The 27943-nt window shown below is 34.6% G+C and overlaps 5 protein-coding genes, 1 long non-coding RNA gene and 1 pseudogene across 6 annotated transcripts; 5 read left to right on the top strand and 2 right to left on the bottom strand.

Annotated features, from left to right (window-relative positions):
- The first annotated feature begins 167 nt into the window (after positions 1-167).
- On the top strand, positions 168-9196 carry LOC114251028 (gametogenetin-binding protein 2-like). The gene is made up of 8 exons (XM_028185191.2): positions 168-383; positions 631-821; positions 1632-1775; positions 3124-3388; positions 3725-3949; positions 5122-5403; positions 5481-5915; positions 7508-9196. Exons 1-8 carry the CDS (start codon positions 294-296, stop codon positions 7700-7702), a joined length of 1827 nt encoding a protein of 608 aa, XP_028040992.1. The 5' UTR covers positions 168-293; the 3' UTR covers positions 7703-9196.
- Positions 9186-10846, bottom strand: LOC114251030 (3-oxoacyl-[acyl-carrier-protein] synthase, mitochondrial). The gene has a single exon (XM_089730199.1). It carries the CDS (start codon positions 10567-10569, stop codon positions 9262-9264), a length of 1308 nt encoding a protein of 435 aa, XP_089586325.1. The 5' UTR covers positions 10570-10846; the 3' UTR covers positions 9186-9261.
- A 1913-nt stretch (positions 10847-12759) lies between these two features.
- On the top strand, positions 12760-13959 carry LOC149502143 (uncharacterized; annotated as a pseudogene).
- Positions 13960-15521: 1562 nt separating this feature from the next.
- Positions 15522-17704, top strand: LOC149502142 (uncharacterized). The gene is made up of 2 exons (XR_016323630.1): positions 15522-15808; positions 16363-17704. It is a non-coding gene; the product is annotated as an uncharacterized LOC149502142 (long non-coding RNA).
- Positions 17705-20630: 2926 nt separating this feature from the next.
- LOC149502141 (uncharacterized) lies at positions 20631-21456 on the top strand (the record flags this gene model as incomplete). The annotated part of the gene is made up of 1 exon (XM_089730485.1): positions 20631-21456. A coding segment is annotated over one exon (654 nt), but the record flags the coding sequence as incomplete, so codon positions are not given.
- Positions 21457-22415: 959 nt separating this feature from the next.
- Pex5 (peroxisomal biogenesis factor 5) lies at positions 22416-24293 on the top strand. Its single transcript, XM_028170733.2, has one exon. It carries the CDS (start codon positions 22678-22680, stop codon positions 24274-24276), a length of 1599 nt encoding a protein of 532 aa, XP_028026534.2. The 5' UTR covers positions 22416-22677; the 3' UTR covers positions 24277-24293.
- Positions 24294-24621: 328 nt separating this feature from the next.
- On the bottom strand, positions 24622-27559 carry LOC114240268 (putative tRNA (uracil-O(2)-)-methyltransferase). Its single transcript, XM_028170731.2, has 4 exons — positions 26911-27559; positions 26633-26823; positions 25798-26034; positions 24622-25497 (listed from the first exon to the last, which is right to left on the bottom strand). Exons 1-4 carry the CDS (start codon positions 27389-27391, stop codon positions 24634-24636), a joined length of 1773 nt encoding a protein of 590 aa, XP_028026532.2. The 5' UTR covers positions 27392-27559; the 3' UTR covers positions 24622-24633.
- Between the last annotated feature and the right edge of the window lie 384 nt (positions 27560-27943).

Raw genomic sequence — 27943 nt, 5'->3', positions numbered from 1 at the left:
CGATCTCACTAAATTCTCACCAATTTCTTGAAAGGTTTTTCACGTAGTTACATGTCATCTAATGTAATATATTGTTCATTAGACTTCATTTATGGCTTCACTTTACAAATAAAAGAATCTATGGTTAATTTTTCCTTTGCCGGTCTAAAAGAAGAAAGCACACAGAATTAATCTATGTTGTTCACTTGGGTTTGTCAAATCTATCACGACGTGTATTCATTCAATGAGAATTTGATCGTCATTTTTGAAGACTTGTGTATTTAATCTGCGATTGTATGTGATTTTATTTTAAAATGGCGAAGTTGGTCGATATATACAACAGCGATAAAGATCCAATTATAAAACGGCGACAATTACCGTTAACAATCTACGAAAATCTTACCGTAAGAGGCTTTGCACTTTGACATTACCACAAACGTAGTTATTCAAAAAGTCTAAAGATATAAACAACGAATCAATATCAAGTCGTGAAAGACTTTTCCAAAACTCTATAATCATTATACACAAGTTACCAGTCACGTTGTTATAATAATTTAAAATCATGATTTGTTCAAATGACGTCTTATAGTTGACCTTATTTTCTGTAAATTTCTTTGTTGAATTCATATTTATATTAATTTTTTATTACAGATGGTCATGGATTTGAATACGATGGGTCTGATTTGTGACAATCCTCAAGTGAAAGGGCGTGAATACGAAGAATTTGTACGGAAATACAAAATTCTCACAACAGATGAGCTGAAAGCAGCTCTAAGGGTGGAGGCATCTGATATTTTTAATGTGTTAAACCAAAGCATTCCATGTGTTGGCTGTCGAAGAAGGTAAGTGATTAGGCAATGTCTGTTTTATAATTTTGTTTAAGCTTGTTGTAATGGTTAGTATCTTTGAATATACTTTATTGTTAACTAGCGACCCGCCCTCGCATCGCTTCGGAAACTGTAATTTATTATTGATTTCTCCACTATTTAATGGATGTTATTATACATATAAACCTTCCTCTTCAATCACTATCTATTAAAAAAAACTGCATCAAAATCTTTTGCGTAGTTTTAAAGATTTAAGCATACATAGTAACTATACGTGAGACCTTAAAACTTATATCTCAAGGTGGGTGGCGCATTTATGTTGGGGATGTCTATGGGCTCCAGTAACCACTTAACACCAGGTGGGCTGTGAGTTCATCCATCCACCCAAGCAATAAAAAAAAAGATATAGGGACAGAGACAATGACTTGTTTTATACTATGTAGTGATATTGAATTTGCCAAATAAATGAAATACCATATTGCAAGTAGCTGCCAGTAAAATGTAAAAGCGATCTCGGTTAATATATTAAATGTAATTGTGGCGATTTATTCAAAATGTTTAAAATTCAACAATACTTATTCAAAATGAATGATCTATTATGTCCATTAAAAAGAAATTGTAAATGCAACTGAATCATAATTGGAGCCTACAAAACCAGGATACTAATTTTTTACAATCAAAATAATTTTGTTGCTCCTTTCATAAAAATTAAGGCCAGGCTAACTTGCATTTAGTATTAGATTCTGATAATGAAATAAAAAAGATCATGTTGAAGTATAGAACCAACTACATATGTAACTATAATAATGATGTATGTCATTGCAGTGTGGAGCGTCTATTTTATCAGCTTTGTAAATCAGGACATCCTACTTTAGATCCACTGGTTCTTACACCTGACGAAATTATAACTTTTAGAGAAGACAAGATAACGCAACCACAGTCACTTGCTTCATTGCTCAACGGACACAGGTAAATTATATAATTTATTTTAATTAAGTAAAAATTTAATCTAAGTTCTTTCATGTAGAACACAATCTCATAGCCCTATAATGTGTTAGATTTCAGAAATCTCATTGCACACTTGCTGATATTATTATGATTGTAAATGACCTCAAATCTAGCTAACCATGACTGACATAAAATATTTTTTCATGTTTGTAGGTTTATGGAACATGGAACTTAAATACTCTTTATGAAATAGAAGATATAGAATTAATTTCATATCACTTCTTAAACAAACTGACTGTAAGAATTGGATGAGTAGATTAAAACTCAGATATTATGAGAGGCCTATGTCCACTAGTGGTCAAGTCTGGCCTGTTGTTGATGATGACTGATTATGATTGATTGCATTTGACTTTAGTTACTGGTTTGCACCAGATTCCATTTCTATTTACCGTTTGGTGTGTAAGTATTAGTCTTCTTCTTTTTCTTTCCTATTACTCTCTACTCAGGTCAGAATCAATTTTTTCCATTTGCATCGGTCTTGGGCAGTCCGTTCTACGTCCTCCCGTCATGCCCAAGACGCACAGTTCATGCCCTACTAAGCGGCGCTAAGTCATTCTGGGATTACCTCTCTTCCTTTGCCAGACACTTTCCAGGACAGTGCTCTCCTAGATAGGTGGGTATCGGGCTTACTTAATGTGTGAACTCTCCACTTTTCTGTAAGGATCTCCCTCTCTGTTGGTGTCCTCTACAACTCATTGCAAGTAAAACATATCAGGCCTAAAGATTTTCAAAATGACATGGGCGTTTATTCACAAACACTTGGATTTTGTTTATTAAGTCCTTACTAATAAACCACCATACAGCAACAAAGACTTCACATTTGAGTTGAAGATTCTCACTTTAGTTTGTCTCGTTAAGGTTGAGGACCTCTACACTGGTCTAAGTTGACTAAATGCAGCTCTGGCATTATTTATGCCTTAGTCTCAATATTCGCCTCTGTGCCTCCATTGTCGTCCTCAATGCTGCCAATTGTTAGTGATGTTAATTATTAGATAACTGTATTGTATTCTTATAATGAGTAACGATTACTGTCTTATTGTGGCTGCTGCAAATTACTAGTACTAGATTCTAAAAACCAAAACTTAAACAATCGCCGTTGCCCTAAACACGTTATTGGTAAATTAAGTCCGCACAGGTAGGTAACATCATCACTAATAAATTTGATTTTGAATTGATATTGCTCCAGAATTATAAACATACAAGTTACTGGCGTTATTTCGGGATATTGTTTTGTTTCTCTAAGTTTGCAGATGGAGTTATGGTCTATATGATATTTAAGGGTTACTGAATAAAGTTTTTCTCTAAATAGTACGGGCATCGATTGCCTCATCCTAAGTCAGCCACGGTGGAAGAAGTCTCAGCGCTGCATCCTACATTCCCTGGAAGCAGGAGGAGCACGTGGCTGGGGATGGAGCGCATGGGGCTGGGGCGGACGAGCTACATGGCGTGCCGCCTGGGACGCCATGCGCGCTTCCGCTCGTGATCACGTCACGCTCGTGCACTTCAACACGCTGCACGACACTTTACACAACTACCTGAGGAAACATCGCTTTTGTGCTGATTGCAAAACTAAGGTATTATCCACTATTTTATTTCAAATTGATCTTCAGGTCAAAAATCTTGATAGAAATCAGCGAACATTTTCAGAGCTCTCTTTATGATGCAAATCTCAATGAAGACTAATCATGACAGGACATAATATTTGAAATCATATCAATATAAATGTATTGTTATAAATTATTGCCTGAATAATGATGATGATGATGATGACTATTTATATGATATGATGATGATATGAACATAATTTAACATAATATTATCTTTTTGAGCATATTTTCATTATGTAAAGATTGCTACATTAGAGTTAACACCATGAAAGTTTCATCAAGCTATTTTTTTTTTATGACTAGGTGCTTCGAGCTTATCAACTCTTGGTAGAAGAGAAAGAACCGCAAAAAGAAAAAGGATATGTAGGTGCACTCTATGGAGGTATCAAAAGATGCCTTCTTGACAAACACTTACATTTACAAGCAAAGACTGATTACATTGCACACCTGATAGCTAGGGCGGAACCTGAGCTGCTTGGAAATCACAGAGAGAGACATGCTAAGACTTTGGAAATTGCACAAGAAGAGGTATTTATTGTTTTTCTTTCCATTTGTTATTTAGGTCCTTTGCTTATAGACAGTTTACTGAGCTTTCTAAAACCAGAACACATGACTGCCTTTGGCACAAATAAGCTGACTATGTATAACTTCATTCATAATGGCAGATGAATTGATGACCCTTGTAAGCCTAAACAGTATAATGCACTGTCCTTGAAAAAAAGGTGCATGTGCAACTTGGTGCAGGTCAAAGAAGTGAAACTTCTTTTGGGGTGTGTAGTATTGTGGTTTTCTTCATTTTTCATCCTTAAATCAAATTTCTCTTGTAATAGGGAATGCTGTGTTTAAGAACAACAAACTCTTCACCATTTATGTATTAGGGGTTAACTATCATCAGGGGGATCTTTGGCACAAATAAGCTGACTATGTATAACTTCATTCATAATGGCAGATGAATTGATGACCCTTGTAAGCCTAAACAGTATAATGCACTGTCCTTGAAAAAAAGGTGCATGTGCAACTTGGTGCAGGTCAAAGAAGTGAAACTTCTTTTGGGGTGTGTAGTATTGTGGTTTTCTTCATTTTTCATCCTTAAATCAAATTTCTCTTGTAATAGGGAATGCTGTGTTTAAGAACAACAAACTCTTCATCATTTATGTATTAGGGGTTAACTATCATCAGGGGGATCAGTAACTATGTAAACAACAAAATACTGTTGTACTTTTATATATAATGAGACTCTTTCATTATGACATTGTTGAATCTTATATCTTTAAACAAGCAATTCTTGTATATAAATATATATAATCTGAATCTCGGAAACGGCTCCAACGATTTTCATAAAATTTAGTATACAGGGGATTTCAGGGCCGAATTGATCTAGCTATGATTTATTTTCAGAAAATGTTGTTTTATTCGTGTTTTCAATAATCAACTTAAACATACACTTATTTTTTATTTATTGAAAGAACATAACAAATAATATAATATAATATACGTAATTCGTATTTAAATATAATTTCTAAAAAACACAATTTATCAAAAAAAAAAAACCAAGTAAAACTCAGTCATCCTCTAGTATTATTATTATGTGAGATACAATGTCTTCCTAATAGAATATTCTCTATTCATCTCACAACTTTATCTAAATTATTATCTATTCATCTATCAACATATTTAATAATGGAACATATTACATCCAGGTTCTGATATGTCTTGGAATATGTATATATGAACGTCTGCAACGCATCTCCCTTCGTCTTCGGGAAGAAGAAGGCACTTGCCAAACGCTTGCTGCAGTTGCAGTCGAGGCACTATACCGCAAGTTCGAAACTGCTGTTGAGCACAAGAGTGGGGTCTCCAAACTACAGCTGCTGTATGATGAAATTACTCAAGAGGAACTTACCAGGCAACAAAGGAAGGAACAGAAAAAACTGAAAAGGCGTAAGAAGAAGGAACGGCAAGCAGTTGAGGGCAAATGCAAGGTATTATTAATAGCAGTAGCAATAAGTTTTACTGTAAGATCAATATGAAACAATTAGTTCAATATTTTAAATTATAGGAAGCTGATTCAGAAGAGCCAGATGAGAAATGCCAATGTGAAGAGTGTTTACTAGAAGAGAGAGACACTCCGACCGATTTGCTTACGCCCCACTCCTATAGCCAATGTTTCGAGACAAATGAAGAGGGATGTCAATCATGTCACAATGACTCCAAAACGAAACGCCGATCGTCGAAAAAAACGGGCAAGAAACGCAATAAGAATGGAAACCTCTCTCCCAATGAACATAGTCATGACTGTGGATATTCATCTGGTAACACAGGAGGCTGCTGTGAGACTATGTCAGGTTCATCATCTCTGATGAGTTCACCTGAAGGTTCTGAAGTTGCCTGTTCCGAAGGGTTCTGCAATCATGAACGTGGAGATTGTTTGGACATGATTAAAATTGATAAGCCATGTCCCAATTTCACACTCTCATTACAGGAAATGCTAATGGTAAGCCTTAAAATTTAATTAAACACTGGCCAGTATACGCTGTTTTACTCACTATTTACACTAAATAACATAGCGCTTTGTCAACATAACAATATGAGTATAGTCAGGTGACTTAGGTTAACTCAATTATGTCAAGATTTGGGAAACTAGCATAATGCTGTCCATCAAACATTGATGTAAATGTAAAATAATATTCCTATTAATGCACCCCTATAACTTGTTACCCTTATAGTTATCCCTGTAACTAAAACCCTTTTTTTTCCGGGCCGGGTGCCGGAATCTTCTACGAGGTCCCCGCGCCTAATGGGGCGCGCGGGGTATGTGGGTCTTGATGATCTGCTGATGTTGGGAGCAGACCGAGGGCCCAAGGAGTTTTAGGGCCCCTACCACACTAAACGAATCCTCTGCACTCTTACACCCGACGACCGATCTCCGTCCGGGGTCAGAACCCGGTCAGAATAGGGGGGTTTCCGCGCGCGCACTACAACCAGACACGCGGCGCCACCCCGACGACGTCCGGCCGACGGGTCGTCGAGGCGATAGTCGACGACCAACGATGCCGGTCTCTGCGGTACGGCGGCCCTACCAGGCCGTCCGGGCGATGCCGCTGGTGTTCCGGGATACCCCGCTAGTTCATAACCAGCCTGCCGGATCGGAACGCGATACACCGCCAACCGGGTTGCTCTTCCACAGTATGTTCGGTGACGACAGCGACGAAGACAACGCGGACCGCAACCGCCGACGCGTCGGCCCATTCTCCTGGTACCAGCGCGCTAGTGCGACGGTAGCGTGCGGCGCAGCCTTAACCTCCCTCGGGTCGCCCCGTGACCATCACAGGGGCCGGAGTTGAACGAACGCTCTCCTTCGACCCCCGGCACGGTGCCGAGAAAGAAGAAGAGCTCTCTCTCCCGTTCCGCTGCCGCCTTCCACGAGATGGTGGACTCGTAGAAGTCGAGCATCGCTTGCCAGGACTTGTCGCTGCTGAGCATCGTGGCCACGACGTTCGAAAGCGACAAGTCCTGTCCTATTTTTGCAACGAGGACGCGGCGCTGCTTGGAGTGTGCTCCTCGTTGCAGCCACTGCAGTTGTGGCACTGCGGCGTCGGCTCCTTTCGGGCGACGAGGTGCAGGTAGCGACCGAAATAGCCGTGTCCCGAGAGCACCTATGTCGCTCGGAAGGTGAGACGTCCTCGATCGCGACTCACCCTGTCCGAGAGGACCGGGCGAATCGCCTCGACGGTCCGTCGCCCGTCCTCCAGGCGGCGAGACCACGCCTCGAGCACGGCACGCCGAAATTGAAGTTTCCGCGCTCCCTCTGGAGCGGAGATCGCATCGCCACGCGTAATCCGCAGCCAGCGCCTTCGCTTCCGGGCGGAGACCCAATCTCTCAAAGTGAGCATGAAAACACCAACGACCATAACTATAACCCCTTTACATTAAGTAGAACTAATTTGAAACTGTAATGTTCACTCAGTTTCAAATTTATGGAGAATAAGGAAACATTTTCTCAATCCTGTGACTACTAAAATTTAATATCGATTTAGGTTATGGGTTCAAATTCTTAACAGATAACTATAAAAAAAATGTTTACAGGATACATGTTCATCAGACGACGAAGAAGATGCAAGTTACATACCCATAGAGGATGTTTTGGAATTTAAGTCTCGGAGGAATATAACAGAGAAAAGACAAGAGCTTCGACAAAATCTTCGGCAGAAGTTCGCTCAGTTGTGTGTGAACACACCACAGTCACAGCTAGCACAAACTGGGAGCAAACAGCCAATCTAATCTGCATCATGTTCAATTTGCCACATTTCAGTAAATATTTCAGAATGCATTAGTTATTTTGTCTTCATCATCGGTAGATAAAACATTGTCACTGTTGAATTATACTGTAAGTTATAAAAGTACACAATAGCTTGTCACAACAGTTACATTCAATACATAAGATGATAGTAATCATATGAAAGGCAATATTGGTATCCTTTGTGATGAAGGGTAGACGTTCAGTAATGGATCCTCATGCAGATATCAATGTGTAGTCTAGTGTGCCAATAGATCAGAAGTCTTCTGTATTCCTGTAAATCAGTAATATGTCTTCATTTATTGAAGTTTCTCGTTACTGAAGGTTATGTACGCTTAGTAACATTTAATACATGTTATTGATATTAAAACCTTTGTGTAAACATTCTCATTCTTCTCTATTTAAAAAAAAAGACAAGCAGATTGAGGAAGCCTTTATGTTTTTTTCTTACACAAGCAGACGTGCTCTAGACAATCTGCTGTTAAGATGTGAACTGTGCCCATAATCATCACAATGTTAATATTAGCACCAGCCTTGAGACATCAGTTCAGTTTCAATTATTTGAATGTGGTCTTAAACTGAAACATTTTTGTTTAATTAACGGCGTAAAATTCACTCGAAGCACGAAAACGCGAGAAAATTTGTTTGAACTAAAGTAGTTGAAGTAAACCCTTTGAAGACATACAATTGCATACATTACTGAGATATTATACTATTAAAATATTACTATACAAGCTTGATGTTATTCTATCAATGTAGATGTGTTTTTTTGGTGTTTATACTAAGCAATAATTATATAGTGTTGTTACCTATGCATGTAGTTTTTATTGCAATTATATATTGGATGGATAGCATTATATAAATTACAATACATTTCTTGAACGTCTAGCCTTCTGTTTGAAGTTCATATTTGAAAACGTTACAAGACTTAGTTTGGCAGAAATAGACAATTTCTTAAGAAAGTGTAATAACATAATGTACACAGATATTTTTGTTACTGAGAACAAGCTATTTTTATTTGCCAAGCAATTCAATCATGGTTTTGTCTTTAGGCTGTCTATCTATTGTTTTAAAATCAATCATTGTTTATGAATGAAATAAATGCATGATTTATATATTTTGTAATATTTTCACATTTTATTTAAATGAATTGGAATGATGTGAATTGAAAATTGAAGGGTACCAACGCTAGTGATATGTTGACCTGATGACCAGCATTTAAATATTTAAAAACAAAGTTTTAGAGAGCTTAGTAATGAATGGAACATAAACATTACTGTAGCATTTTTGATGAGATAATTTTATTTACGATGCTTTATGTGACTATTATGGAAACATAATGATGAATTATTGCTCGTTAATAGCTTAAAAAACTATGTCAAGAGTTACCTTGGTTGATTTGCCATTGTTGTTAAAATCCAATCATTTGTAACTCTGTTTTAAAAATAATATATAATACAAATATAATACAGTGAAAATTCGTTTTATTAAAATATAGTCATAAATTATTTACTTTAATTATTATAATTGTTTTATTGATTTATTATAAAATATTAGCAATACAAAGAGATGCATTAGTACCACCAAACCCAAAAGAGTTTTTCAATGCAATTCTCCTTTCATGATCCCACTTTTTCGCATTCTTAGCAACATAACACAAGTCGTCTACAGGGTCGTCAAGGTTCAAAGTTGGTGGCAGGACACCATGATAACATGATAATATTGTGAACATTGCTTCTAAATTTCCAGCAGCACCTAATAAGTGTCCATGGGCTCCTTTAGTTGAAGAAACTGATATTTTTAATGCATGTTCCTTGAATAATGACTTAATAGCTGTTGATTCAATACCATCGCCTATCGGGGTTGATGTTGCATGGGCATTTATATATGTTATATCTTCTTTTTGCAAATTGCCATCTTTCAAGGCTCTCGCCATAGACAACATAGCTCCACTTCCATCTTCTCTTGGTGTAGTTATGTGAGAAGCATCACCAGAAAGACCATATCCTAAAACTTCAGCATACATTTTAGCACTCCTTTTGAAAGCATGTTCATATTCTTCTAAAACCAATATGGCTGCTCCTTCACCCATAACAAAACCATCTCTTTTTTTATCAAATGGCCTAGAAGCTTTATGAGGTTCTCCATTGAATGAAGTACTCAGTGCTCTTAGTCTACAGAAACCTGCGATAGCTAAAGGGCTGATACAAGCCTCTGCACCACCACATACCATAACATCAGCATCACCATTTTTTATAAACCTGAAAGCATCCCCTATAGAATGAGCACCAGTTGCACAAGCTGTCGAAACAGAATGGTTAGGTCCCCTGAATCCATATTTAATACTTATGTGCCCTGCAGCCATATTTGGTAATATTCTAGGAACAAAGAATGGGCTCACTTTGTTGTAGCCAACTTTTAATGCTTCATTTGTGATACAGACATCATTTAAATCTATCATACCCATGCCTATTGCAACACCGGTCATTTCTTTACAGTGTTCAGTTTTAGGCGTCCAATTTGCATCTTTAAGTGCCTCGGATGTAGCAACCAATGCTAATGATGTAGCTGGAGCCATTGACTTCAGAGTAGATTTTGACAATGCTTTTTCAACAATACCATCTTTTTCTCTAGGTATAAGCCCAGCTAATCTGCAAGGAAGGTTTATGTATTCTTCATCATTGAGAGCCACTATACCACATTTTCCCTTCAATATGTTTGTCCATACTAATTCAGATCCAGTACCCAAAGGAGATACGACACCCAGTCCAGTAACGACTACCCTACGTCTAACGGCATTGATAGTATTAATACTACGGATTAAATTTAAATATGTGTTGTATTTACGCATAGTATTTATTTTTGATAATATTTTTATTAATACATAAGAGTATTAAATTAATTTTACAGAAATTATTTAAGGTTCTAATATTCCCTTTCGATCGCTTATGTTTAATTTAATATGATCCTTTATTGTATTTATAGAGTTTATGGATAAAGTAAATAGAAATTTCTTTCCACAAACAAATAGAAGTTGAAAGGTTTGAAAAAGAAAGCAATGCAAAGTTTATTGTAAAATATAAAATTGCTATTTATTTATTTCCTTTCACAAATTGACACTTTTGACATTTGACAGTGATTTGTTGTTTGGGTTTTTTTTAAAGGGATTTTATGACCTGATAACTAAGAACTTTAAGTCAAGTATTATTTTATTTTAAAGGAAACCTTTTATAAATGATAATATATAATTAAATTATATGAAAGGAAATTAGATGAGATGATATGGGATGAAATATAATCACAGTAAAATGTTGTCCATAGATATTATCACAGATTAGTTTAATAGTTACTACTGGATATTAAATAAGCTGGACATTTATTTTAAAGTTAAAAATAAATAATAAATAAAGTTTAAAAACAAAGGCGTCTCCAAACGCACACGATAGATATTCGGCATGTGATCTTGTTATTTTTTGTTATTCAATCACAATCTTCAATATCGTGCTCAGTTGCACGTGGAATGCTCAGAAAGAAACTCTTGTTGAAGACAATTAGGAATGATTTTGTCAGTGCAAAGTTTGAGCAAATCATCATATTTGGATTTTGTAACTGAGACCAAGGTGACAGTGATAACTTGATTTTAGGCTGAACTTCGACATCAAAAGATGATGCTGAAGCATGTAGAGACGTTTTGTATTTAATGCTTTGCTTGTATTTTTTGAGTCATAACACGGATCTTGCTTATTTTCTCGGTTAGGTTGTCTTTAAAGTCCCTGCCACTAATACTATCCCATTTATAAAAATCTTCATAGCTCAGTCTTTCCACTTGAAAATTCAATTCTGTAATTCTAGCTCCGGATATATGATATGATAAAGGTGTCAGTAAACAAGATATTCTGGAGACAAATATTCGTTTCATGAGTAGCGCTGAGGAACAAGATTGGGGTGGATGGGATTATATTTGATAGAGGATAGATTGATAGATGCCTCTAAAATCTCTATTAATGATTGTGTTGCAATTGGTCTAGTTCATTGGCAACATAAAATAATACAAAAGATTAAACTTCCTCCTGAATACTTTTACTGGAGAGTGTTTTGCTCTTTTAAAAGCTGTGGAACTAGTTCTTTTATTAAAATCTAAAAGAACAATCATATTTTCAGACTCAAAAAGTGCACTACAAACTATTGAAAAATTTCCTTTCCAAATGAAACTTTGCGAAATACGTGATAAGTTTTTGATATGTTCAAAGAAATCACACTGTTATCTTTGCATGGATTCCAAGTCACTGTGGGATTAAAGGGAACGAGAAAGCCGACCAGCTTGCCAAAGAAGCTATAAAGGATGGAGATATAGACCCATATATGAATTACTGTCATGATTTGGCTGCTCTTTCCAAAATCTATCTTTGGGAGTCATGGAATGATGTTTGGTTGAGAAGCAGCCAGTTCAAAGGCAAACTTTATGCTGAAATTCAACCCACGATCCCCAGTAAACCATGGTTCTTTAAAGCTAAAAGTTCTAAAATTGTCACTTCTATCATTTCCAGAATACGTTTAGGACATGTATGTACACCTCATCATTTAGCAAGGCTTCGTATTGTTGATAGCAATATTTGTGAGTGTGGAGAAGATATTGGTGTTCTCGACCATATTTTCTTTTCTTGTTCCCAATAAGACCGCACCTCCTTTATGAATTCCTTACAATTACTACAAGTTCCGTTTCCGACAAAAATCTCCTGCCTTTTGCTTTATACTTTTTTGTATTATAATGTTTGTTTTGTCATGTTAAATATTATCTTCTTTCATAATCAATAATAATATTAAGATTTAATATGTTTATTTTATTTTTGTTAGTTTATGTCCATATTTTGTTTTTAACTAGCTTATCCTTTTATTTTGATGACTTTGTTTATTTATTCTCGCGTGTAGTTTCTCTACCTTTTACTTGAAACTAGAATAAAGTTATAACTATTGCCATAAAGAAAAAAAATATAATAAGTGTATAATCTATGGTGTAATATATTAATCTGTGGTTGGGAAAAGGGCGGGAACGTCAAAATAAATAGGCGCTTTTTTCAAGTTAATTTTAATTTATTTGTTTTTAGCCCTTTTTTACGACATTGTTTCTTAATTTTTCACTGTGTTAGAGTTTAAAATTATATTCCATAAGTGTGTTCCGTAATAATGGACGATGACGACGGGGGTGAGGGCTTCAGCTCCGCCCCTGTGTCCGCTCCCAAAATAATGGGAAAAAGAAGATTGACCTCATCTGAATACGACGAAAGCCGCAAAATAAAAATGACTTTCATTAAAAATAAGCGCGGTCTTTTTAAAGACCACCATGCTCTTTATGAAGACCTTACAAAAAAAGAATACCCAGTGCTTCTTCAGTCAAGCCTCTCGCAACCAAATAACAGAGTCCCAATGGACCTGTTAAGAATAAACAAAACTTTAAAAAATGTTCAAGGGGTACAGTATGTCAAAGCTGCTGGAAACTTTTTTGCTAAAGTTTACTTTGGCTGTGCTCGGGATGCTAACGCTTTTTTATTAGATGTAAGCTTTATGGAGTTAAACAATTGGACAGCAAAAATACCTTACGATAGCATTGAGAGTCAAGGAATTATTCGAGCTCCTGTGGAATTAGATGAAGAATCTTTTTTAGTAAATTTAAAAGCTTCATGCACAATACTCGGAGTAAAAAGATTTTTCAAAAAACAAGAAAATGGAAGTGACAAGCCGCTGCAAACTGTGCTGGTTACTTTTTTGGCGTCTAGCCATCCTGATCATGTCACATACGAGCATATTTGGATGCCTGTTTCGGATTATATTAGACCTGTATTACAGTGCTTTAAATGCTACAAATTCGGACATGGAAGTGGTGCCTGTAAAGCCACTCAAGTTTGCTCTATTTGTTCAGGCAATCATTTTTATAGGGAGTGCAGCACTCCCAACATCTTCAAGTGCTCCAACTGCAGTGGGCCACATTCTGCAGTTTCTTACTCTTGCTCAGTAAAGGCAGCCAAGGTTCCTGAAGTAAAAAATAAGATTATCGGCAAGCAAACATCATACGCAGCCATACTAAAGAATCCTGTTATTAGAAACCCTGTGACCTCTTGACATACCTATATCTGCGAAGACCCCTCAAGGTAAGGCTTTAATTTCAGACATTATCAATTCAGAAATTGTCATCAGAACCATTACAAAAACTTTAATAGAATTGTTAAAAAAAAAAGGATTCTAAATCCCCTTCTGGACCTATATCTACTCAATTAATTTAAGAAATGCTAGTAACAAATTTTACATCATAAATTATGGTTATTTCTACTCAATCTTATATGCATAATTCTGTTGGTCAATTTAATATCATTCATTGGAACTCTAGAAGTTTATTTCCTAAATTAGATCAACTTAAAGATTTCCTCAGTAAACTTGACAAGTGTGTTGATATGATTTTATTCAATGAAACCTGGTTAACTTCACATAAAATCATCAAATTACCTGGATTTAATGTTATAAGAAGAGATTCCAACCACCCACATGGTGGGGTTGCTATTGCATTACGCTCTAAGTATAAATTTAAAATAATAGACACAATTTCTCAATATCATTTTCAAAATATTTTAATTACAGTTTACATTAATAATTTTTCTTTTGACATTCTATGTGTTTACATTCCTCCACCACCAGATGGTAAGTTCACTATTAATTTATTGAAAGATTCATGTTCTAAATTTGTTTCAAATAATTATTTAATAATTGGTGACTTCAATGCACATCATGCTTCCTGGAGTTCAAGAGTCAATGATAGAAGAGGTAAAGCCCTTCATGATTATGTGGAAAGTTCTGAGTTAGTTTGTTTAACACTCTCACCGCCACCTATATATAGAATTTGTCGGTGCGGCAGGCCGTGCGGTCCGCCGGCGGTCGCAACTATACCTAGCCGTGCAGGCCGTGGTGAAAAATCGATAACGAGCTTAGCAGGCCATACGGGCGGCTGGCGGACTCACTATTTATTTGTACTAGCAGGCCGTGCGGTCCGCTACCACCTCGTGATTTCATATTAATTTTATAGTGGATGGCCTGCTGTTACAGAAAAGTGAAGCTGCCAGATGAAAAATTTACTCTTTTACCTACAATTTAAAAAAAAAATTGTTGCTGTATCTTTAAATTTATAGGATTACTAGAGGGTTAATTACAGCAAATAAAAATACATTATAAACGATAGGAACTTAGTTCTATTCATAAAAAATGACATTACTGCCTTATAATGGCGCTATGGAAGTTTGTAAAGCATTCGGAGACTACTGGAAAAGAAAAATTAGAAATTTGAAGGGCAAACTAAGTATTGACTTTCTTTTTTACTTCACATGCTTATAGACTTGTCAAGCCTTTTGCCGCTTCTGACGGATGTTGGTATTGGCGTCTGTATGTATGGTGTCTTCCTTCTGAAGATTTATCATCAGAACACCTATTTATGATTCCGAATTCTACGTCTGTAGATGGTTGGTAGTCTGAGGCATCTACTGAATCTTACATAATGATAAAAACTTCGCACAAATGATGAAATGCACAAGAAAGTAATGGTAATCTAAAGAAAAATGCGCGTAAATGCGACCGTTGCAAGCCGTGCGGGCCGCCGGCGGGCTAATGATTGATTATTAGGTGTGGCGTGACAGACTCGAAATTGTTTTAAGTAGTTACAGAAATTTTGTTATATTTTGGCGCGAAACATGCGGTGCGCCGGCGACCCGTACGGCCTGCTAATCTCGTTTACTGCAACATATTGGTGGCGTGTCTAATAGACATGTGTAAGTAATGCGAGTGATATTACTCGGGTAATATTACTCTACGATGTAATGCAACATCACACATTACGCGAAGGAAACAAACATCACACCATCACCCAACATGTTTCTTTCTTTGTCGTGTAATGTTGCTTAATACACGAACGGAACCGAGCGAGCGAGACAGACCGATCGACGCAAAATAAATGAGCAAGCGACACGGAATTATTCCTAGTGATTTGGAACCGTATGTCCCGGCCGCTAGGTACATTTTTATACCTATGGTACGTCTGAATTTTAATATAGGTATTTGTGTTTATATTTTTCATGCGGCCAGCCGGTAGTTTCCCGCAAGTACTTACTTAATTTTTTATTCGCAACTTTTGTAAAATCGCTAGTCGCTCGTAATTGTTTAGTAATATTTCATATTAATTTTTGTGTTTGATTTGAATTACTTAAGCACTTGTTTGAAGATAGTTTTATTATTTGTTTTAATGCGTGTTTAATAAGTGAAAGAAATAACGGCGTCTAAATGAAAGTACAGTCCTCCTTGGATGCACTTTGAGGATATCGCGCCGAAACAATGCATCTACTGCTCTCGTATATTAACATTATTGTCGAGCTCAATTTGCAGTCTAAGTCGCCATATGAAATCCGTTCATCCCACAATAAATTATATTAAGTAAAAAATAAAATTATTATATTATTAAGTAAGTCAATCTCTGTCAAGTAATATAACAGTGTATTACAATACAAAGTTCATACTTTGTATTGTAATACACTACTGTAATGACACACCCGAATCATTACCTAAGTGATGTGTATCAACACATCACTTAGGTAATGATTCGGGTGTATAGATATAGTAACCGGCAAACATCGTGAGCAAATGACCTTGACTGCGCAGAACCGAATTTTAGATCACTTTGGTGGTGAGGGTGAGGCGCGACGGCAGGGGAAATCGTATCGAGCGCGTTATTGGTAGATCAGTCGAACCTTGCGTCCCGCACCGCGCCTTCGTTCCGCTTGCTCCCAAAAGTACGCTTGCGTACAGTGAAAAATCTATCGTTATTAATCGTTAAGTTATATTTTGTTATAATTGCTTGTTGACTTTGTTGCCATTGCTATTTGTTGAGTGTTTGTTGATTTTTTATATAAAATACACTATGCCGCGACAAACTGGTGTAGTATTCAAAAGAAAGGGTAGAAAAATTGTGTACGACGTATATTGCTTCATTATAAAACAGAGGAAGAATGATATTATGGAAAAAGTAAAACGGACTTCGGAAGCAACAAAAACATCAGTGAGTACTGTTAGGTGCATTATTAACGAAGCTAAAGGCTCTGGCTTGCTCATCGTGCTTGGGACTCCGGGTAAGAAAAGATCAGGGAAGAAGAAAGTTACCGGAATGGATAGTTTCGTTCAATCTGTAATAAAAAGATGTAATCATAATAACTACATAACAAGCAGCGAAACTCCGTACCGTAGAAAGGCTTCGAAAATTTTAAAGAAGATATACATTTTAATGGCTCGGAATGAAGTTTAAGACGAATTATGAAAGAGCTAGGCTTCAGATGGAAAAAAAAAACAGAAAATAATCGGAAGCTGGTAATTGAAAAAAGTAACATTCGATTACTACGAATCGAATATCTTCAAAAAATAATTAATTATAGACAAAAAAGAAGATCGAACCGACCGAGTCGTAAACTACACCGATGAGCCCTATGTCGACTTATCACGATGATGGCGACTCGGGTGATGAAAACAGTGATGATGATAATGGTCAAGATTATGATAACGAAAAAAAAATTACAAATACCAGCTTCGCTTCAACTGAACGAAGACCTGGCAACAGCTCTAGTTTTGACTTAATAGAAGGAATATCTATTTTACCCCAAGATTAAATTATTACAATTATTAACCTATATTTTTTGTTGATGTTCTAATAAATATATAAATAAATACATATGTTGATTTTAATAATTTAATTGCATTATGACGCAGAGTAAATAATGTTTTTGCATGTGAGTGTACCATGCGCAAACTTACCCCCACTACGTCAACAAATGCTCAAGAAGTTTGCCGGCTATTATACAATGTATTCGTCGTCACAGTATCTATTGAACGCACCGAGTAATGTTAAGAGTGATGTGTAATGTTTTCGAGTAATATCACCTGTCTGTAAAAGTGATGTCATATCACATTACATTGAGGAGTGATGTTTTGCGCAAGTCTAGTGTCTAACTCGAAAATATATGACCCGCCGGCGGACCGTATGACGGTGAGAGTGTTAAATGATGACACAATCACAACCTTTGCTCCATTTGGTCAACAAGGAAATGTATTGGATCTAGTATTCGCTTCCCCTGCTCTTAGCTCTAGTTGCACAGTTTCTGTCCTTGATGATTTGCTCAGTAGTAATCATTTCCCACTACTTATTGAAGTCTTTAACGATGCTTTTCTTCCTTCCCATCCTTCCTTTGGCCCGACCACCTCTTCAATAAATCAAGTTGATACACTAGATAATACCTCTTTATCTAACATAAATTTTAATAAGATTGACTGGTCAAAATTTAATAAGTTATGTGAAAGTGAGTTTTCAAGTTTTAGCTTCGCTGATAACCCTCTTGAAAATTAAAATATGTTTTTGAGTATTTTACATGACATATTAATGACTTTTGACAAAAAGTGTTACTCGCACAAAAAACGGAATTGTTCCAAAGCTGTTCCTTGGTGGAATGCTGATTGTGACCGCGTAGTTTTACAAGCCAAAGTTGCTTTATTATCGTACAAGCATTATCCAAATATGGAAAACTATATTATTTTCAAAAAGCTGGACGCTTTGAAGAAAAGAACTTTATATGAAATAAAACGTTCAAGCTGGATGAATCTTTGCTCATCATTCAATCGAATGACTTCGAGTAAAATTATTTGGGATCACATTCGTAGATTTAAACACGATAAACTCAATCATATTTCTTCGTCTTCAAGTTTTTTTCAAAATCCCACTAATGCATCTTTGTTTTTGGACTCGATAACTGGTTCTGAGAATGAAATTTCTGAATCTAAGTTACAAGATTTTTTTAACAGCCACGGAAAACCGGAGGCTCAATGGATGGTAGACCCATTCTCTATGGGCGAATTTGCGACTGCGTTAGAAAATAAAAAGGAAACCTCCCCTGGTCCTGATTTCATCCCTTATAAAGTAATCAAAAATCTTCCCCAGTATGCCAAGGAAATTTTATGGCAAATATTTAATGATCTTTGGCAAAACAACTGTATTCCTCCGATTTGGAAAACTCAACATGTAGTACCGATTTTAAAGCTTTACAAGGATCCCAACTGTATCAATTCTCACAGATCCATTTCTTTAACTTCTTGTTTTTCGAAAATTTTCGAAACTATGTTAAAAAACAGGTTAGAGTGGCTTACTGAAAAGAACAACTTAATACCAAGTACTCAATACGGATTTCGTAAAGGCAAAAGTACAATAGATAACTTAAGCTGTTTGATTGGCGATATTAAAAATAACTTCCATAATAATCAATTTACATTAGCGGTATTTTTAGATATTAAAGGGGCTTTTGATAATATAGATCATTCCTACCTTATTGAAAGTCTACATTCTTTAGGCTTTCCAGGACATGTTCTGTTCTGGCTGTACAATTTTCAGAACAAGCGCTCTATGTTTTTGAAAATTAAATCTAGTTTATTTGGTCCTAAAATTTCTACTAAAGGTACTCCTCAAGGTTGCGTTTTATCACCTCTCATATTCATACTTAGTTTAGTACGTTTCATAAAGAAAATTCCAAATTCTGTTAAACATTTATTTTTTGCTGACGATCTTGTTCTCTATGTAAACTGTAATGATATTAAAAGTGGTGAATCGGTTATGAATAGTTGTTTGCGTAATATTTACGATTTACTTACAAATTCCCTAAAGCTTGAGGTCAATATTTCCAAAAGTTCTGCAATTTTATTTTCCCAAAATGGATTGCATTACCCTAAAGTTTTATACAATTATGATAATATTATTCCTGCTCAATCTTTCGTAAAATATGTTGGTCTTTCTCTAGATTTTGATCTTTCGTGGAAAACTCATATTGATGTTATTTGTAAAAGAGCTGAATTAGGTTTGAATATATTAAAATCGCTAACTGGAGTAAAATGGGGAGCTGATCCCAAAGTTTTAAAAACTATTTACATTGCAACAATCCGAAGCCATTTCGATTATGGCAGTATGTTCTTTTCGGACGCGAATTTTTCTATTCTTAGGAAATTAGATATTGTGCAAAATAGAGCATTACGAATAATTTCTGGTGCTATGATGTCGTCTCCAATTAATTCCTTGGAAGTTGAGGCTGGTATTGTTCCTCTATTCATACGAAGAAGTTTTATAATAGATAATTATTGCCTTAAGCTTATTAGCCGTGATAATCAAGTAACTTACAGGTATTTGAAGTATGCAAATATTCCAAATTATAATTTAATTCCGCTTCATAATTCTTCATCCATATCCAGTACCATAACGTACTTGAATTTTGAATTTCAGGATGTGGTATTTTGGTCTACCCTATTGCCTTGTTTCGAATATAACTTTCATGACATGTTGAGAGATGTGGCTGTTGATCTGATCAAGTTTAAATCTAAAAATGATTTTCTGGAGTTCCTTGAAGATAAGACTGATTTTGTTAAAGTGAATACAGATGGCTCTAAAACTAAAGATAGAACTAGTTTTGCATTTTTTGATTCGTCCATGAACATAGGATCAGTTTATAAATGTAGCAATTTTTTCTCTGTTTTTTCGGCTGAAGTACTAGGTATTATATATGCTTTAGAGCACATTCGAGTAAATTACTCTGCAGGGGACAAAATTTTAATTCTATCTGATTCAATGAGCGCCTTGCAAGCTCTTAAAAATAAATGTATTAGTGCATCTGTAAATTATCTATACTTAATATTATAAAGAGGAAAGATTTGTTTGTTTGTTTGTTTCGAATAGGCTCCGAAACTACTGGACCGATTTGAAAAATTCTTTTTCCATTAGAAGCCGACATTGTCCCTGATGAACATAGGCTACTTTTTTTTATTTTTTTTTAATTTTTTTTTTGGTTTCATGTGTGTTTTAATGTTTCCGAAGCGAAGCGAGGGCGGGTCGCTAGTTTAATTTATAAGTTAAGAAGTTGTTTGAGTTTTTTGTATTTCAGAAATATATTTATTGAATTTTGCTGGGTGCCAGGTCACTCTGGTATTGTGGGTAATGAATTTGTTGATAAATTAGCCAAATCTACAAAATATATAAATATTTCCGATTTTAAAGTTCCGTACTCAGATTTAGTTTATTCAATTAAACAAAATATGATGAAACGTTGGTCTAATTACTTGTCTAAGTCCAGAGAAACGAAAGGTAAATGCTTAGCTGAAATAGTCCCAGTACCTAGTACTAAATCTTGGTTTGATAATTTTAGATTCTTCCCGGGAAGAGCCTTTATATCGATTATTTGTAGATTACGTATAGGCCACGGCTATTTTCCTGCGCATCTTTTTAGATTAAAGTTAAGTGAATCAGCTGCATGTACTTATTGTAACTCTGGCATGTGTGATCTAGATCATATTTTTTTTAATTGTCCTGAATTCAATCAACAGAGATTATTGTTTAATGCATTATGTAAAGACACAGGCTTAAAATCTATTCCTAATTCCATTCAAGGTATTTTAAAGCTTCCACAACTATTCTCAATAGTGCATAATTTTGTACTTCACACTATAGGACGACTATGAATGTATAATTCATGAATGTATCATAGGTCTCCTGCTTATGTGCAAGTTTAATTATTTTTTTATAACGACTCATGTTCTTTTTTGTTGTTTGTTGAAAGAAAACTTGTATTTTTTTATAGTAAGTTCTTGCAATTCATTTTGTCATTAATTTGTTGTTTTCAATTATTTGTAATTGGTTTGGTTTGTTTCTTTTATTTGTGTTTTTATTGTAAGTTCTAGTTCATGTTCTATTTTTTTGTAAAATTAGTTTAAGCTGATGGCAGTGTTGCCAATGCTTTCAATAAATAAAAATAAATAAATAAAATTTATCTGTGGATAATGGACTTTTTGGCGGGAACGCGACGAGTGAAGTTGTGTGATTTGTTTTATTTTGTCTATTTAGTGTTTCTTCGGGTTTAAATGTTTAATAATGGTGGTTTATTAACTGTTTAATATCTGTGAAAGTGCACAAATGTGGGAAAATGAAACAAAGCCGCTGGACGTAACTTCTCGGGATCCTCCAAAAGTCCATTGAAATAATCTTAGTAAATGACCACCATTTTACCGAGATTATATTTCATCAAATTTAATTTCATCCCAGTTGATTAATGTCTCAAATTAATCATCTTCATTTCATTTCACTCCATAATATCATTTTTCATAAAAATAAGAATATAAATTAAAATAAGACATGACTTAAAGGTCTCAGTTACCAGGTCATAAAATCCCTTAAAAAAATCTGTGGATACTTGACTTTTCTGGCGGGAACGCGAGGAGTGAAGTTATGTGATTTGTTTTATTTTGTCTATTTAGTGTTTCTTCGGGTTTAAATGTTTAATAATGGTGGTTTATTAACTGTTTAATATCTGTGAAAGTGCACAAATGTGGGAAAATGAAACAAAGCCGCTGGACGTAAGTTCTCAGGATCCTCCAAAAAGTCCACTAAAAAAATCTTAGTAAATGACCACCTTTTACTCAGATTGTATTTCATCCCATATCATCTCAATTCATTTAATTTAATTTCATTCCAGTTGACTAGTGTTTCAAATGAATCATCTTCATTTCATTTCACTCTATAATATCACTTTTCATAAATTATGAATAATATAAATTAAAACAGGACATGACTTAAAGGTCTCAGTTACCAGGTCATAAAATCTCCTAAAAAAATCTGTAGATACTATTAGACAAATTATCGATATTTTAAATTATTTTTAATAAAAATAATGAAATACATATTGTTGAAGTTAAAGTTAAGTATAATTGTACGTAAATAGCTGAGCTTAGTAAAGATAGCAAAAACCTATGTTGATATTTACTAAAAGTTAGCTTTGATCGAGCATTGACCTTTGTACGAATACTACGTACGTGTGATAAGTCATTCATTGTAAATAAATAATCAGGTAAATAAAAAATGTCTTTAAACAAACTTGTTGGTGGTGATTGTGGTGGAAACAATGCACTTGTACAATTTTCCAACATAGTGCGTCGAGATACAGGCAGTTTGCAACACCGATCGGAGTCCGATAGATATGTTCAAGAGTTTTTATCGCAAAATCAAAATATACCTCAGTCTTTTAACATGAATGCATTACTTGGCAATTTACCTCAACACAACATAACAGTTACTAATTGTATACAAAGTCCGTCAACTTCTTTACAATCAAATTTGAATTGTATAGCTAGACCTTCTACATCTTACATGCCAGTACCTTCAATGCCAAGAACTATACCTTTTATGATGCATCAAACTAGAATTGGCCACTCTCAATCTCTTTCAATGGTTCCAAAAACTTTAATGCAAAATTATGGAGCCATGACAACTTCTGACAATGATGTACAAAAAAAGGCAACCGAATATGTCAAAAGCAATCAGAATGATGATGAACTTGGTTACAATCAATTTATGTCATTTATGAAAAGAATTAGTTCTGGTGAAATGAAATTTGGTGAAGATATTGATAGAAACCAGGCAAAACTGTCTAAAGATGAAATTATTGATGAAATGGCAGAAAAATATAAAGATGAATGGGATAAACTGAGTGATGTCACTGATTATTGGAATTCAGAGGTTGCCCATGGTATTCCTAATGAATATAATTTCACTGAGGGAAATGTCATGTTAGAAAATAAAAGTGCTTTGGAAATTGGAAAGGAAAAATTGAAATTAGGAGATATTCCAGGAGCTGTTCTTTGTTTTGAAGCAGCTTGTCAACAACAACCAGCCTCTGCAGAAGCTTGGTTTCTACTCGGAACAACTCAAGCTGAGAATGAACAAGATCCATTGGCAATAACTGCTCTTAAGAAATCACTAGAAATTGATCCAAGACAGCTAGAAGCATATATAACACTTGCAGCAGCTTATACCAACGAAAATATGCCTAAATATGCCTTTGTTTCATTATTGGATTGGTTAAAAGCAAGTCCTAAATACAGTGATCTGTTCCCTCATGACATTGATCCAAAGAAGTTAGACTTAAAAGAATTAGAAGCTCATGTTGTATCTTTGTATCTAAAAGTAGCACAGTTGAATCCTAATCAAATTGATGCTGATGTACAAAATGCCTTAGGTGTTGTTTTTAACATAAAACAAGAATATGACAAAGCAGTTGACTGTTTTAAAACTGCATTAATGGTAGCAAGTGATAATGCCAAGTTATGGAACAGGCTTGGAGCCACATTGGCTAACAGTGACCGCTCTGAAGAAGCAGTTGAGGCTTATCATGAAGCATTGAATTTAGAACCAGGATTTATCAGAGCAAGGTATAATGTTGGAATCACTTGTATGAATTTAGGAGCACACAGGCAAGCAGCTGAACATTTCTTAGTGGCATTGAATCAACAGTTCAAAGCCAAAACTTTGTATCCAAATGCACTAAATACTGATACAAGTTCATCAACAATCTGGACAACATTACGAATGGTTTGCTCATTTATGGGCGAACATGAAGCTGCAAAATTAGTGGATGACAAGAATCTTAATGCATTAAATAATGTCTTCAGTATAGAATAAAATTTATCTACAAGCCATTAATTACCCATTATATTTTTATTCCATCAAGGTACTAACTGTACATAAATGTTTTTGTGATATTTAGATTAATTTATAGACTTTATAAAAGAAATGAGGTACGCTAGTGTTTTGGATAATTTTAGAAGTTATTATAATATATATTGGGTGCACGGGAATCTTCTCAGAAACAATGATTAGCGGAAAAAATATGAAAACACTGCATTGAACCAGTGGTTATTGTTAAAAGAGTAATTTAATGCTCAGCTACTAAATGGGATATTTTTTTGTGGAACGGGTACTCATTCTTATATTTTTTGCTAAAAATAAATTAATTGAAACTTCATCTTTCTTATTAATTTATCCTTTACTGTGTAGGAAACTACAATTGATGCTAGACAGGGGACACCCTTGAGGATGGTTGTTGTGGAACCAGCAAGGCTTTACTTGTATTTTTGTGTCAATTATTTTTTGTCTCTTTTGAATAGTAATCACTTGGTCTACTGTTTTAGGATATCTCAACTGCACTTTACCACCAGAAACAAGAAATATGTTGTGATTGTTCTTTAATAAAGTTTGCAAACCCCCACATTCAGATTTAAGTTTAATAAGATTTTGCTTTGGAATTAGTGAAACTAGTTCACTTATTTCAACAATTTTTCCAACAGACCATTGTTCGTTACAGTCTTTACTGCACCCTTCAAGCAAACAGTCTGTCACTATTTTTACTATTGACTCTATTAGGTTTTTATCCAACTGTGTACAATTCCGTACTTTCTGTGTAGATTCTCTAGCTTTAAAATCTGCCAACCAGGTGTCATTTTCTTCATTACCATGTGCATGTTTCTCTTTGAAAATTTTAGAAATTTTATTAATACTGTGTTTATAAGTGTCTGGACCGTAGATTCGACCATTGCTTACTAAACATATTCTCTTTGTACTTGGTATTTTAAGTCTGTCAAGATCAGTTATAAAACCACAATCTTCACAAATTTTCTTTACGTGTTCTAAATATTCAGTGTATTGACTTTTTTTAGAATCCACTCGTTGGTATTTGGACCCATCAAAGTTGAATGCACAACATGGCAATAGGAAAAAGTTGCATTTGTAAGAACTCTTAGCTGCTATGACAGGAATCCAAGGTGTCAATTCATCAGAATGGTTACCAATAATCCAATCAGCATTTGGAAACAGATTGCTTTCTGAGGGTACAATAGTTTTCATCTATAAACAAAACAATCGTGAAAATTAATACAATATTGTAAATAATAATTATAACCATACTGAGGGGTGAAAGGCTTTTTGGTTTAAGCAAAATTTGCAACTTTATAGGAGTCATTTAAAGTTTAAAATTTGTAAAATATATCATGACAAAAAAAATTCTTCAGCTATGTGAAGAAACTGAAATGTTGATGCTAATACCAAATAAAATAGACCTTTAATTACAAAGATAAATGTTGTGTAATAAGTAAAATGCTTAAACCAATAGCCTTTCACCCCACGATATTTATTATAAAAACTTACCTTCAATTTTACCTCAGGTGGATACATATCCCAAATTTCTCTTTTTCTTACATCAATTCCAAGTCCTGCATGGCCCTCTTTACATAATATATACACCAATAAACCATTGCCACATCCAAGATCCACAAATGTTTGTTTCTTTACTAAACTTCGGTCTTCCCAAAGCAGGAGCAAATAAGTTGCAATAGCAACATCTTCATATACAAATTTTGTAGGATCAGTACATTCTGGCCAAATCTAAAATATTAAATCTCTATAAGATTTAAAGTTTTATATTTCATATGCTTAGACCAGGAGTTTGCTTTTCTGATGTAATAAACAAAGTTTAGTGCTTAAGTGTTCATTAAATTTTCCACACGAGACATGTGACTGAAGTCTTAATTGTATTGGAATTTGCCTAGCCTGCACTTTAATTCAGAATACTTTTTTGGAGAAGAAAAAGACAGGACTGCGATAGCACTATGTTAGCTTGCATCATTAACAAACAATCTATTTCTTATCAGTCCCTGAAAGCAAGAAATAAGTTAACAGTTTGACTCTTAAGATTTTTTTTGTTCTCTTAGAAATTTTCGTGTACTTAAAAAGTTATTTTGCATTTCTTTTTGGAATCCCTTTAGTACATTACTATGTATGTAAATTGCTTTTCCTACTTTCATTAGTACTGTTTTCCATCTCTGTTCTTGGCAATCACTTACTTGGTGCCTCATCTCAATACTTACAGAATCACTGTGCTACATTTAGATCCAATGTAGAGCTTAAGGTTTTAGCTCTCATGTTTTACCAGTATTTATGTACTATCACAAATTCATAAAAGACATAAGTAATAATCTTATACCTTAACCAAGTCTTTTCCATACTTGAGTTTTAGTTCATTATATTTTTCAAAATATTTACTACTTGATACTAAAGTTAAAGAAGCTGTGCAGATTTTCTTCTTTCCATTATTGCTTTCAGTTTCAGTTGTCCATTTGATGAACTGTGGTAAGAGCTTATTCTTGAGCCACATGTATGATTTTGAGTTTTCATCTAAAAAATGTCATTAATAAGCTTTGTGCTTATAGTATAAATTAAAATGATCTAAAGCTAATGGTGTACTGAAATGATTTAACTTACCATCACAGTGTGCATTCAAGACAACCATATCATTCTCAATATGAATACCATAAGTAAATGAAGGAGTTGTATTTTGGATTACTTCACTAGGTGTTACATTATAAAATATTATATAACTCTCAAGCTTGTTTATGATTATTAATTGATATGATGCCTTATCAGCGTAGTTTTTAGGGAAAAATTCTAAGATATTTATTTCAAAACAATCTGAAATAGAACCACCATCACACTTTTGAAGTTTCATGGTATTATACATACAATCTATGTACTTTTCGATTTCTGGTGTACTCACACTTTCTAATTTATGAATGTGATTTGGCCATGTTACTGTTTCCTTCAAACTTATACAATTCTGTTTTAACCATATCTTACTACCCCATAATCTCTTATTGACAACATGGGGTTTGGTTATTAAAATTTGAACGGCTTCATAAAAAGACTCCTTAGACGGAGAACAAGAAAATTTTGTTGTGGCAGTCATTATATTGCTGTGTTTTTCATTATTTAAAAAATTTAATAAAGGCTATGTACGTATGTATTTATTTTTAATGTTAAAATTTGTGAATGCACCGTTTAAACTATGTAGTAGGGATGCGATTTGAGATCGAATCATCGAAGAATCGATTTTTTGAACCAAAATATCGATTTTTATTAAAGATTAAATCGATATGTAGTTTTGAATCGATTCAATGAACCGATATTTCGCCCTTGAAAATCGACATTCGGTTTTTTCAGTTTTGGTAAAGACCATAAAATTTTATTCAAATTTGGAATTTAAATTACGCGCTACGCGCACTTTAACTTTCAACTTTAACTTTCAATAGAGAATCAGGGTCCATATTTTTGCGATAATTAGATACTCAGTTAACTTTACACTTATATTGAATTCATCTATTTTAATAATATATAATATACAATATAGAGGGTAGAGGATTGGTTAAATGTACCCGTAATATTACGGTGTTGTCGGTTAAAGAGTTAATGGCTCAAAAATTTGCTATAAGCTGAATTATCAATTTTCTTCACTTCTTAA

Source organism: Bombyx mandarina, chromosome 10 (assembly GCF_030267445.1).
Source record: "Bombyx mandarina strain Sakado chromosome 10, ASM3026744v2".
Lineage (NCBI taxonomy): Eukaryota > Metazoa > Arthropoda > Insecta > Lepidoptera > Bombycidae > Bombyx > Bombyx mandarina.
Note: the sequence above shows the minus strand (reverse complement) of the source record. Positions and strands in the feature narration are given on the sequence as shown.